The sequence below is a fragment of the Brachycentrus maculatus genome, unplaced genomic scaffold (genome assembly GCF_059751285.1).
Source record: "Brachycentrus maculatus isolate JH-2025_06_01 unplaced genomic scaffold, ASM5975128v1 h1tg000266l, whole genome shotgun sequence".
In the NCBI taxonomy this organism is placed as follows: Eukaryota; Metazoa; Arthropoda; class Insecta; order Trichoptera; family Brachycentridae; genus Brachycentrus; species Brachycentrus maculatus.
In genome coordinates, this window is record NW_028281017.1 from 419,342 (window position 1) to 433,795 (window position 14,454).

At 32.4% G+C, this 14,454-nt stretch overlaps 1 protein-coding gene across 2 annotated transcripts; it reads left to right on the forward strand.

Moving 5' to 3' along the window:
• The first annotated feature begins 3,806 nt into the window (after nt 1-3,806).
• On the forward strand, nt 3,807-14,195 carry LOC148305654 (uncharacterized). Of its 2 annotated transcripts, XR_015838126.1 has the most exons (4): nt 3,807-3,947; nt 7,600-11,800; nt 13,003-13,690; nt 14,078-14,195. XR_015838126.1 is itself a non-coding variant. In XM_088266332.1 (3 exons), exons 2-3 carry the CDS (start codon nt 7,600-7,602, stop codon nt 13,017-13,019), a joined length of 4,218 nt encoding a protein of 1,405 aa, XP_088122458.1. In that variant the 5' UTR covers nt 3,807-3,947; the 3' UTR covers nt 13,020-14,195. The 2 variants fall into 2 exon arrangements, 1 of the variants encoding a protein (XP_088122458.1); XM_088266332.1 differs by having other exon boundaries at nt 13,003-14,195.
• The last annotated feature ends 259 nt before the right edge of the window (nt 14,196-14,454 follow it).

The following is a 14,454-nucleotide window of genomic DNA, read 5'->3' on the forward strand; positions in this document are numbered from 1 at the left end:
TATATATATATATATATATATATATATATATATATATATATATATATATATATATATATATATATATATATATATATATATATATATATATATATATATATATATATATATATATATATATATATATATATATATATAAATATATATATATATATATATATATATATATATATATATATATATATATATATATATATATATATATATATATGTATATATATGTATATAAATAAAAACTAAAATCTCTGATCTGGGTCTCGTATAAGTAGTTCATATAAGTACAAAGTCTATAATATATCTAAGTGGACCGTTTCCAGTAGTGCCAATGTAAAAACTAGCGACATCTATGCCAGTCTTCGATGAAATATTTTATAAACAAGTTGGGGATCACCCGCATCAGCGGAAACGATATTGATAACTTTAGCGATCTCCAAAACTTGGGATGCTGACCGCGATAACCCTTCGTTTATATTTTTATGTGTGACTGGATCATCTCAAAACGAGTAATTCGCATTGTTTCTCCCTTAACGAGCGAAAATTCGCAAAACGAGTTACAAAGAAAGGGCAAGACACCGCGCCAGTAAAAAAAATGTTTTGGATAACGAGTAGGATTTTGGAACGAATTATGTTCGTTATGAGAGGATCCACTGTATTTTATTTGTAAAATTTATATTTTAACATATTATGCTAAAAATTCGCCATTTAATTAAGGGTAGAAAAACGAATAAATCAGCCGTGTACCTACTCTTAAATTCATACATAATAATTTTGGATAACTTATAAGCGCCATTTTCGAAAAATACTATCTCAAGGGCGCTTCACTAATGACCTTATTGAAGAAAAGGTAAAATGAGCTCTCGGTACGGGATCACTTAGTTAGAGCACATGATTATAATTTGTAATTATGTGTATGCAATAAAAGAAAAAAAAAATCAAATTGTGGGAACATTTTGTGAAAAAGGCAAATCATTCGAAAATATTGAACCCTTTTAACGAATGTTGGAGGTCCAGTCAAAACAGCAAAGTTAAATGATGTACCAAATATTCTCACATTTTCAATTGCGGAAAATCTGTGCTGAAAAGTCGAATGAAGAGCACATTGTCAGGATCTTTAAAAACTAAAACTGCTTCTCTGCATTGTATGTATGTCCCTTCTAGAATCAACATCACACACACACACACACACACACACATACACACACACAGAGACACACGCCCACACATACACACACACACACATACACACACATACAAACTTCTCTCATAAATACGTGATCATTTGCTAGATTTTTTTTTTCATTTAATATATTTACATTTTTATTTATAAAAAAATACATTTGAATCATTTATACATATGGAGAACATTTATATTTCGATTCGCTGTGCCTCTCCATAAAAGAGACTGTGCTCTTGTGCTTGGGGAGGGACTTACACTCGTGCTTTAATGTTATGTAATAAAAGATATAATATTTTATTTATTGTTTCGGCATTAACTTTGTTGTAAGACATGTTACAATGATTAAAGAAAACACTTGTTTTTTACCACATGAGTTTTATTATAGACTACATGTTTCAGAAGTTAAACTTCCATCATTCAGGTCTGTATAATAACTGACATTATACATTGACTGATATAATAGTTTTTTAATAATCAATTAATCATTGAAAGATATAATAGTTTTTTTGTATATTTTTTCAAGATTTAAATGTATAGAGCTTTATTTTTTTTACAGATGTACACTTAATATTTTGTACTAGTCTTTATGTTTCTGTGGTTAAGTATAATTGGCTTTTTTAATGTTTATTCTTTTGATGTTTTGTTTTACGTATGTTGCTGTTATTAACCCTAATAAAAAAAAGAAATAAAAAAAAGAGATCAGTGAAGTTTGGGCTTCCTACGATTATCTGCGCTATTACAGTTTTCTTTAACACATTGTGTACGGTGTGCACATATTTGTGCGTTTCAGAAACCTTGTGTGGTGGCGGGGTGCACATTTTTGTGCATTTCGGCTACCTTCAATTTAGTATACAAAAAACACGTCATAAACTTGTAATCTCTTGCCCTTTTTGCTTTTGTTGTGTAGTGGATAGATGTCGTTGTACTATAAAAAATAATACTCATATTTATTGGTTCAAAACATAGCTAATGGTCGTAATCTGTTTTGAAGGAAATGTTACAAATTAACTTTAAACAATGGATACAGACGGTGCGTTTTTTTCTTTGTCCTAAAATGAAATAAAATACAAAGATCATTGTCCTTTACTTAAGTCGGCAGTTGGTACTTACAAAGCAATAAACGCGTGTGGGGAAAGCCCATAAATCATTTTTTATTCGCAGATTTTGAGTTTTCGGCGGTTGTTAAACTGTGTTGTTATTTTCTAATATTTTATTAGTGTTTTTAACATTTTTTAACTTTTTTGATTTGTGGACTAACATGATTTTATTTTGAGACGTTAGAGACCATTTAACCGTTTTTGTATTGTTTTCGAGTTCAACCTCAAGTTCAAAATATGAAGTTCACTGACATATTTTATATTTCCGGACAGCTGTCTAATGTCGCCCGCCTCAAGATACAGTTTTATCAAAACATTGCCGTAACTAATGTGAAGAACAATATGAAAATACCGTAGAAGAAACTGATAGTAAAGAGACTTTAATGCATTAAGAATTGGACACAAAAGTGTAACAATTGATAAAAAAAATCCAAAGAGTAGAGGTATAAATATGAAACTATTTCAAAACTGCATATGTTGATTGAATACAAGTACAACAGAAAAACTATCTATGTTTAAAGTACTTCGTGCAAAACTGTCTATGTTTAATTTTAAAGTACAAATTAAATGATTAATGAAAAACAGTGATTTCATTTCTTAACATAATTGAATTTGATATGATAAAAGACTTGAGGATTGACATTTTTATCAGTTTTCTCAACTTATTGCATTTTTTTAAACATTACGTGATTTGAAAATGAACGACTCAAATAAGCTTTGTTAAAAAAATTGAATCATGGTATTTCACATTTTGTATTATTAAATAATTAAAATATATCTTAAAAATTCTTATATTTTCAATGCGTTACATTATAAAAATTACGCACATTATTCTTTATCTGCACTTGATGGTGCATAGGGTACTGCATCATATAAACGCAATGTTATATTGATCGTTAATACGTGAAGGAAAGGTGGTCAGTGGAAATATGAATTTCAACGTCTAGTCAAAGTAATTAAAAAAGTTTTTAAGTTAGTTTTAGTAATTAAACCACGATATGTGAACACGTTAAATAAGACAGTATGTAAGAGGTTAGAAATGATATCTGAGGCGCAACCAAATAGCTTGGACCGTGAATAACATTATTTAAGGCAATTTTCTGTATCTCTGAAAATCACTCGCAAACGAGTGAAATCACTTTAAAAAGTATCCCGGTGGTAATTGCTTATTTTTTTCTGACTGAAATAAGGTTGACTTAAACTCGGTGTCTACAAATTAAACTTTTGATAAGACGCAATAAAAAAGACCCCTGAAATTTTATATATATATATATATATATATATATATATATATATATATATATATATATATATATATATATATATATATATGTATATATATATATATATATATATATATATATATATATATATATATATATATATATATATATATGTATATATATATATATATATATATATATATATATATATATATATATATATATATATATATATATATATATATATATATATATATGATATTTATTAATAAAGTAATATTTGCATAACTATTTCATCTCACCTCTTAGAACATGAAACGAAAAAGATAACTTTAATAGTGTCATGAATCAATTACATTTATTTTTAAATCATTTGGGCAAACTCGTGTTGGTGTGGCTTTTCTTGAGATTGGGAGAAGGAATTCACCCTAATTCCTCATCATAGTTAAGGTAAAATAAAAAGTTTTTAATTCATTTACAATCTTGTTACAAGTCCAGGTGTAATTATTTTATTGTAAAACCTTTATGATGTAAATTGTTATTGTATCTCTTGTGTGTAATGTATTTAATCTTATAATTAAATAAATAAATAAAATAAAAAATGTATTAACATGTAAGTATTTCGGCTCAACACAGGCCATGCCTTAAGAGTCGTAATACATATAGAAAAAAAAAAGTATGTATCTATGAAATAAATAAAATTCTAAAAAAAAAACAAACAAAAATTCAAACTGTAAGAAAGAAATAAAGGGTTTATGATAACTGATATAAAAACAAATAATTTAGACTTCAAATATTCTAAATAACGAGAGTATACTGCACCCATGGTACTGTTTGATCTGGTTTTAGACTGACCATCGTCAGTGTCCAATTTGTAATTGAATTTTTCGTTCAAATTCATCTCAATGGTCCAGCTTCGCGTCCGAGTTTATGTTATAATAACCTTCTAAATAACCAACAAAGTATGAAAATGCTCGGTTTCATAACGAAAATTTACTCAAGACTTCGATACTCAATTTATTGTATACAGTGTTTTTGCCTAGAATTTTCACTCATGAATTACATGAAATTATAGTAACTTCAAACATAAAGAGTAAATGCACTCACGAGTAGGCATAGGCTATGAAACTTTAAAAGTTGAAGCCTGAGTAGGGACATGATAAGTGGTGTTGCAAGCTAGATTTCAGAGTCACTTGGACGTTAGATAATTTAAAAAAAAAATATATATATATATATATATATATATATATATATATATATATATATATATATATATATATATATATATATATATATATATATATTATATATATATATATATATATATATATATATATATATATATATATATATATATATATAAATATATATATATATATATATATAATATATATATATATATATATATATATATATATATATATATATATTATATATATATATATATATATATATATATATATATATAAATATATATATATATATATATATATATATATATATATATATATATATATATATATATATATATATATATATATATATATATATATATATATATATATATATATATATATATATATACAACGTTAAGGTAAGGAGTCAAAAAAAAAAAAAAAAAAAAAAAAAATATATGTATATATATATATATATATATATATATATATATATATATATATATATATATATATATATATATATATATATATATATATATATATATATATATAAATATATATATATATATATATATATATATATATATATATATATATATATATATATATATATATATATATATATATATATATATATATATATATATATATATATATATATATATATATATATATAAATATATATATATATATATATATATATATATATATATATATATATATATATATATATATATATATATATATATATATATATATATATTATATATATATATATATATATATATATATATATATATATATATATACAACGTTAAGGTAAGGAGTCAATTGGAATACAATTCATCAGCTTGGACACCAAACTACTTGATTCCTTCACATTCACAGTCTTCTTCTTCTCATGCCACTCCTATCGGAGGTTGACGACCATAACTGATCCATAAACTCCTCCATAACTGATTTCAGAGCAGCATTCACTCTCCTTTCTATGTCTTTATAAATCTTTCTATCCCTAGAAAACATACTACCCTAATATACTAAATCATTTACCTGCTCCGAAATCTCTCCATTTACCAATATTTCACATTCAGATCTACCAAGAACCATGATTTTACAGTTAGTTATTTTATTAGATTTATATTTTGAAGCAGATATTTCTTGTTTCAGTATAATAAAAATAATAAAAATATAAACGTCTATGTTTAACATAATCTGCCAAAATTCGTTAAATTAGGAATGAAATGGAATAGAAAAATCAATACTCTTGCAAAATTCGCTATGCCGATCAGTTCACTCTCGAAAATCTCTAAGTTACCTACTGTAAACTTGCTAAGTTGCATAGATACTCATGCAAAATCGCGCAAATCGTGGAAATCGAGCGTCAAAAACGTGCTAAAGTTACCTGGATCATGGCACTTTAAATTTTAAACCTCTAAAATATTATTTTTAAGAAAATATATGAATAATAGGTTTACAATCAAAGGGGGATTCAATTATATATCCGAAATTATAAATTGTGGGAACATTTTTAAATGAGGCAAATCATTCGAAAATATTGAACCCATTTTAATGAAGGTCCTGTCAAAACAGCAAAGTTAAATGATGTACCAAATATAACATTTTCAATTGCGGAAAATCTGTGCTGAAAAGTCGAATGATGAGCATAGATAATTTTTTGTTTCAGTAACATATTTTTATCAATTCATGATTTTGCAATAAACTATGATGTAGTACTTATAATACAATTCGGCAGTAGATATAGTTAGATAAATTAGAATCGTGAATTAAAATATTTCGTAATAGCGTCGTTTCCTTTCGGGGTTATCAGAAGTTACAATTAAAAAAAAATAAATAAAAAAAACGTTCGTGACCTTTTTGATATCTGTTGTCCCTCTATAAGATAATAATATAATTTTTTAAATATTTACTTTGTCTAAATTAACTATAAAAATAATTATTAATCAGCATTTCTGAATGTTTGAATTTAAATAAATTTGTTTGTGTCGGGTTGTGGTCCCGTAGTTAGTGTCGCGGACTCAAGTCTGAGTTTCTCGGTTCGAACCCACTCTACCACAATTTGATACCTATTTTCAATAATCAGCCGCTTACACATAAATAGTATGAAATTGAAATATTTGTGTAAATAATAAAAACAAATATTTATCTTTAAAAAAAATATCAAAATATAATTTTTCGAATAAAAAGAACAATCGAAATACAAACTCTTGTCAGAAAAAAATAATGATTTCGGTTTTAAAAATCTTTTATGTATGAATTGTTAAATCAATCACAAATTTTTTGAGTCTAAGAAGTTTATTGTTAAAAAACACATAAAAAATAATATTTTGATAATTATTTCGCCTAGTTATGGCATTTTCAAACGAATGCCATAACTTGGCGACATGAACATAGGCACATTCGTTTGAAAATGCCATAACTAGGCGAAACAATTGTCACAATATTAATTTTTATGTTTTTTTAAAAAATAAAATACAATTTCATTAATTGATTCGGCAGTCACTTTGTGGTAGAATCATTTTTAATTGAAGTTTTACTTACCGTGTCACAGTAGGCTTTGAGAAATAGTGGTATTTACTAAGTAAAACTTAAATTAACAATAAAATACAACTTAGTAGACACATAAAAATCTGCGTTTGATTTAAAAATTAATTCATAAATTAAAATGGAGTTCTACAAATTAAACGCCAAATCAATAAATAAATAAAAAATGTTTTTACAACATTTTGAGTGTGTCCAAATACTTGTTCACAAAATCTGGATTATCTCCAATTACAGGAGTTATTTTCATATTATTTTTTGACATCTCATCAAAATGGGTCGTCAGCCCTGTAAATGCCCAGACTTCCATATTCTTCTTCATCTTTGATGAGATGCCAAAAAATAATAATGTTTTTATTTTTCAGATGAGCAGTCTATCGATAGTAGTCGGGCTAGTTATCTGGTGCGCGGTGAGCGCCGCTAATGCCCAGTGTTTGGGCATTTGCCCGTTTCGCCCATGTCCTGCAAACACCGAGAGAATAAACGGCATCTGTCGGCCAATTTGCCCTCCCAACACACGGAGGATAAATGGCATTTGTCAAACGATTCAAATTAACTGTCCTCTTGGCCTCACGCTAACCAACGGTATTTGCACAAGAGTGACTACCCAATGTCCAGAAGGGTCATTTTGGCGTAACGGGCAATGCGAATCGGCGCCCATGAACCTGGAATGTCCACCAAACAGCTTATATTTCAATGGATCATGTCGCGTATTCCAAATAAGATGTCCCGAGGGAACCACACTACAAAACAACCAATGCGTACAAACGACGACGATCTGTCCACAGGGTTCCTATTTGCTTAATGGTCAATGTATCCGCATGGATCAAAACACAGTTTGTCCCCCGAACAGCGTGAATATAAACGGAGTTTGTCGAACAACAGATATAAGATGCCCGGAAGGCAGTAATTTACAAAATGGTCAGTGTATTCGTATCAAAGAAAATATTGTATGCCCACCAAATAGCGTATATATAAACGGAGAATGTCGAGTAATGGATGTAAAATGTCCAGGTGGTACGTATCTACAAAATGGTCAATGCATTCGTGTAAATGTTAATACAGTCTGTCCTCCAAATAGCGTAAATATAAATGGAGTCTGCCAAGTAAGTGAAGTCAAATGCCCAGATGGTACGTATCTACAAAATGGGCAGTGCATTCGTGTAAACGTCAATACAGTCTGTCCTCCAAATAGCGTAAATATAAATGGAGTCTGCCAAGTTAGTGAAGTCAAATGCCCAGATGGTACGTATCTACAAAATGGGCAGTGCATTCGTGTAAACGTCAATACAGTCTGTCCTCCAAATAGCGTAAATATAAATGGAGTCTGCCAAGTTAGTGAAGTCAAATGCCCAGATGGTACGTATCTACAAAATGGTCAGTGCATTCGTGTAAACGTCAATACAGTCTGTCCTCCAAATAGCGTAAATATAAATGGAGTCTGCCAAGTTAGTGAAGTCAAATGCCCAGATGGTACGTATCTACAAAATGGTCAGTGCATTCGTGTAAACGTCAATACAGTCTGTCCTCCAAATAGCGTAAATATTAATGGAGTCTGCCAAGTGAGTGAAGTTAAATGCCCAGACGGTACGTATCTACAAAATGGTCAATGCATTCGTGTAAACGTGAATACAGTCTGTCCTCCAAATAGTGTAAATATTAATGGAGTCTGCCAAATGAGTGATGTCAGATGCCCAGATGGTTCTTATTTACAAAATGGTCAGTGTATCCGCGTAAAGGAAAATATTGTATGCCCTCCAAACAGCGTGTATATAGATGGAGAATGTCGAGCAACAGATGTAAAATGCCCAGACGGCACTTACCTGCAAAATGGTCAGTGTGTCCGCGTAAACGTAGACACGGTTTGCCCTCCAAACACGGAAAACATAAACGGAGTCTGCCAAAGGAAGGACACACAGTGCCCAGATGGCACTTACTTACAAAACGGCCAATGTATACGCACGACCACAAGCACCATCTGTCCACCGAACGCAGTTATGGTAAATGGTATATGCCAAATTACAGAAGTAACTTGCCCCGATGGCACATACCAAGAAGATGGTAAATGTGTGAAAGAATCTACAACAATCGTTTGTCCACCGAACACTCTAAATATTAACGGTGGTTGCCAATCGACCCAAATCACATGTCCCGATAGGACCTACTTGCAAGATGGAAAATGTATTCGTGTTGATACAAGCACCATTTGTCCTCCAAATAGTGAAATGGTTAACGGCGTTTGCGAGATCAAGGATGTCAAATGTCCTTCAGAGACATTCTTGGAGAATGGACAGTGCGTTCGCATATCCACGAGTACAGTTTGCCCACCACACGCTGAAAAAATAAACGGATTATGTCAAATAAGAGATGTCGTATGTCCTGATGGAACATTTTTACAAAACGGTTTATGCGTTCGCATATCCACAACCACTATATGCCCCGAAAACAGTGAAATGATCAATGGTATTTGTCAAATCAGAGACACTTCATGTCCAGATGGAACTTTCCTACAAAATGGCCAGTGTGTACGTCAGTCGAGTGTCTGTCCCGAAGGAACATATATGGAAAATGGTCAATGTGTGCGGACATCCACGAGTACAGTTTGCCCGCCGAATACTATTGATATTAATGGAGTTTGCCAAATTACAGACACTAAATGTCCAGATGATACATTTTTACTAAATGGACAATGCGTTAAATCGTCCATTGTATGCCCGCCAAACACAATAAATGAAAACGGTGTTTGCAAATCGACCGTAATAATTTGCCCGCAAGGAACTTATTTAGAAAATGATAAATGCGTACGGACATCAACTAGTACTGTTTGCCCTGCTAATGCCGATAACGTGAATGGCGTTTGTGAAATACGAAGTGTCAATTGTCCGTCAGGAACTTATTTGCGAAATGGCCAGTGCATTAAATCAGAAATAACATGCCCACCTAATACTATTAATATTAATGGACTTTGCCAATCGACCGATATCACGTGTCCGGATGGGACTTACCTTCAAAATGGAAAATGTGTTCGAACATCTATAAATTTGGTATGCCCACCCAATAGCGTTAATATCAACGGCGTATGCGAAATTAGCAATGTGAGATGTCCTGATGGAACATTTTTGCTAAATGGAGAATGCGTGAAAACTTCTACATCGTGCCCGACAGGATCATACTTGGAAAATGGAATTTGCATCCGAACCAACACGGCTTGTCCAGACGGCACGTTTTTACAAAATGACCGATGTGTTCGCGTATCAACCAGTACCATTTGTCCTCCCAACAGTGAAAATATAAATGGCGTTTGCCAGATAACAGAAGTAAGGTGTCCGGAAGGATCGTACCTACAAAATAATAGGTGTATTCAATCTTCCACAGCGTGTCCGGATGGCACGTTTTTACAAAATGGCCAATGCATCAAATCTACTATAACCTGCCCGGATGATACTGTTTTGCAAAATAATCAATGCGTGCGCACATCTGTGGATACCATTTGCCCTGACAATGCGAGAAAAATTAACGGAGTTTGCCAAATAATCGACGTGACTTGTCCTAATGGTACGTATTTAATGGACGGAAGGTGTGTATATGTCGACATCGAATGTCCTCAAAATACCAAAAAAGTTAATGGAGTATGTATAGCAGACGTAGAGACTTGTACTGATGGAAAAATTATGGTAAATGGACTTTGTAGAGAGCGACTTACTTGCCCACCTGATACATTAGACATTAACGGGGCATGTACTCCGTGTCCGACTGACTCGTATGTGAAAAATGGACAATGCTTTAGATGTCCAACGAATATGGTATACTCAAACGGAAATTGTATTTGCACCAAGGGGTACGAGCTGGACAGTGACATTTGCGTTCCTATTACACCAACTTGCAGACCAAATGAAGTATACTTAGACGGCAGTTGTAGGGAGCAGTACTGCTACGGTAGTCAATGCTGTAAAACCAAGACTTGCAACGGATGCTTCGAGTACTGCGCTTCGACCAGTCCAAACTCTTCTTGGCTATCAGCTTGTCAAGAAGCGTGTATCTTCGGGAGGTTCCCGGTCACAGAAGTGCCACCCGCTAACATAATAGTCACTGCATCACCCGATTTGATCTATCCGACGGTAGATACATCTAATTATACCAATGTAATAAACATAACTAATTTGGTCAACAATACCAATGTGGAAAACATTGTCACTACTATCAATGGTACTAATGTTAACAACATAAATCTGGGTACGCATTCTATGTCTGGAAACTCGCAGTCTCAGAATGAGTCGAGAATAGAAGAGAGTCACGGAGGAGGCTCTGTGACTGTTCCGGAGTATCGCCCTTATCCGGTTGCCAGACCTTATCCGGTTCCACAACCCTACCCGGTGCTCAGACCTTATCCCGTCCCTCGGCCTTATCCGGTCGTGGTGCAGAGACCTGTACCCGTGCCAGTTCCGCAGCCGATGCCGGCTCCTTGCCCGTCGTGCATGAACCAAGGTGGCTGTCAGTGGCCATTCAATAACTGCGGTGGCGGTGGTTATGGACCAGATATGGGGATGGGGATGGGAATGAATGGAGGTGAGTAAAATATTTTTCTTCTACTTACTAACTCGGTGAAGACCAAATGCCACCTATACACTGCCTGCATTGCTCCCGTTCTCTTATACGGCTGTGAAACATGGCATCTTACAAGGGCCCAGAGCAACCGTGCACTGAGCTTTGAGAATAGGTGTCTGGGGAGAATTTTAGGCGTGCGGTGGTTTGACTTTGTGAGGAATGAAGAGATAAGGTTCAGGACGTAGCAAATCTTAGTCACAACTGTCGTCAAGAAAAGGCGATAAAGTTGACTTGGCCATGTACTCTGCATGCCTCCTGAGAGCCTTAATCAAGCTTGCCTCTTTTACAAGGCATCAGGTTCGCGCCGCCCTAGACGACTACTGCTGACAATTCGTCGGCAGTTCTTGTCAAAACTTCGGGACGCGGATCTGACTTGAGAGGATGCAATGGAGCTGGCAGCCGACAGAAAAGCCTGGAGACAGTTTGTGGACTTCATATTATGCTCCACTTAGGGAGTGGATGTGGTTTAATAATACATAAATACTTACTTACTTGTATGTAGATCAAAAGTACTGCGTCATAAGTGTATTTATTATATTCGTGTAAGGTACTGTTGACGTTGTTGTCTTTCTGTGTCGTGGTTAGAACTTTGTACTAGGTTATGAGTTAGGGTTGTTCTTTTTTTTCTGTCCATCGTTTGTTAGGATTGTGATAGGTTTGTATCAAGGAAAAAAAATATTGTTTTGAGGTTTGAAGATAGCTTCGTGTTGAAATGTTTTCAGTGACAAAATTATATAAACAGCTCGAAATGAGATTCTGGCAAAACTATTTTTTGAAGACGCCAAATTGATAGTCAAAGTTAATCGAAAACAAAAAATGTACAGTTCATTCCGAAAAAATACATGCAGTATTAGGACAATTCTTGAATCACGATTATTGACTGAATTTTAACATGGCTTTTTTTCGAACGCTTCTGCCCAAAAAATACATAAAAAGCTCACTCCTATAATGACACTCATCTTCAACAATTTTTTATTATTATTTAATGTTGGAAAAAATAAGGAAAGTACAGGGAGGTAAATAACCTAGGTAGGATATTTAAGATTTTAAACAAATGAACATATTTGTTTGTATAGGTTATTTTATTGATATTGAAAAAAGGGTGTATACTCCTACTTCATACTTTAAAAACATTAAAATGTTTTTTCTTTTTTTGATTCTAGGTTGCTCCACTTGTTAATAAACATTGACGAGTATCATCAATCTTCAGTGGTTACTACTTTAATAAACATTGACAAGCATCATCAATTATCAATCGTTACTACTTCAATAAACATCGACAAGTATGATCAATCATCAGTGTTTACTATTTTAATAAACATTGACAAGTATCATAATCATAAATGGTTACTACACGTATCTTTAGTTTATTTAATATTTTATTATTGTCTTCTCCGTCTCAGTCCTCATAACTGAGGGTTGTAACCCTTGTGAAAGCAAGGACTCTTCCTTAGCTTCCCTTGAGTGCGCTGCACGTAGTGCTCCAACAAGAGGTGCCTGCTGTTGCCATAAATTGATCGGTCCATCGTGTGAGGGACCTTCCACTACCTCTCTTCACCTCGAGGCTACCGATCACACCAGGCTATCCTCATTGCCAGGCATAACGTGTCCGAAGAACTGAAGAATCAAGACATTGGCCAGAGTCAAGATATCCACGTGTAACTCCTGACGAATGGACCCGTTGGTGCATCTGGCTGACCATGGAATTCGGAGCGTGCGATTCCAACACCACATTTCGAATGCGTCAATTTTTCTCCTTTCTGCTGATTTTAATTTTTTTATATTATACTTTAATAATGCTGCCCGAATTGAATTGTATCAAACTGACAGTATGGTGGATGGATGAGACACATCGCTCACTCCTTTCAAGAACGTCATAAATCAAAAAACTTGATTTTTCAGGGGAACGTTTTTAAAGTTTAAAAATATAACACAATTTATTAAAAATAAATATTAAGCCAGTTATTGAACTTTTCACTGTGCAACAGATCTTTTTAGGTATAACCTGAAGGTTTTTCTTCCATTTGAAAAATATAAAGTTTATTTTAAAAAATAATTAAACAACACCTTTTCTTCAAAATGCAAAAACAATATTTTCTGCCATGTAGCGGATAAATATTTAACTAAAAATATGCCTCTTTTGCTGGGATTTAGTAATTTTTTTGGGTATTCCGAAAACGTGCACAACTGAAAAATGACGATTTTTGATTTATGACGTTCTTGAAAGGAGTGAGCGACATGTTCCAGTAGAGGCTACCTTGTCAAGAGAGATACCTTGAAAATACCTTAGCTGAACTGATGTTACCTCTTTTTTACACTAGTAATTGTATTAAATACCTACTAAAGAAAAACAAAATGTGTTGTATATAAAAACCAGAGATTCTCAAACCTATTTAACATGACACCTATTTTTAATTGCAATATTTTTCATCACTCAAATAGAATTTATTAATTTATTTCATTGAATGAAATAATAACACAAATACACGTATAAACAAAAAATATTACAATTATACTATCTCTCACCAATTTTAACTACAAACGTTCTTCTTCTTCTTCATTCTTCAAATCCTCATGCACACCGCAATGGTGCATAGGGCACTGCATCTTATAAA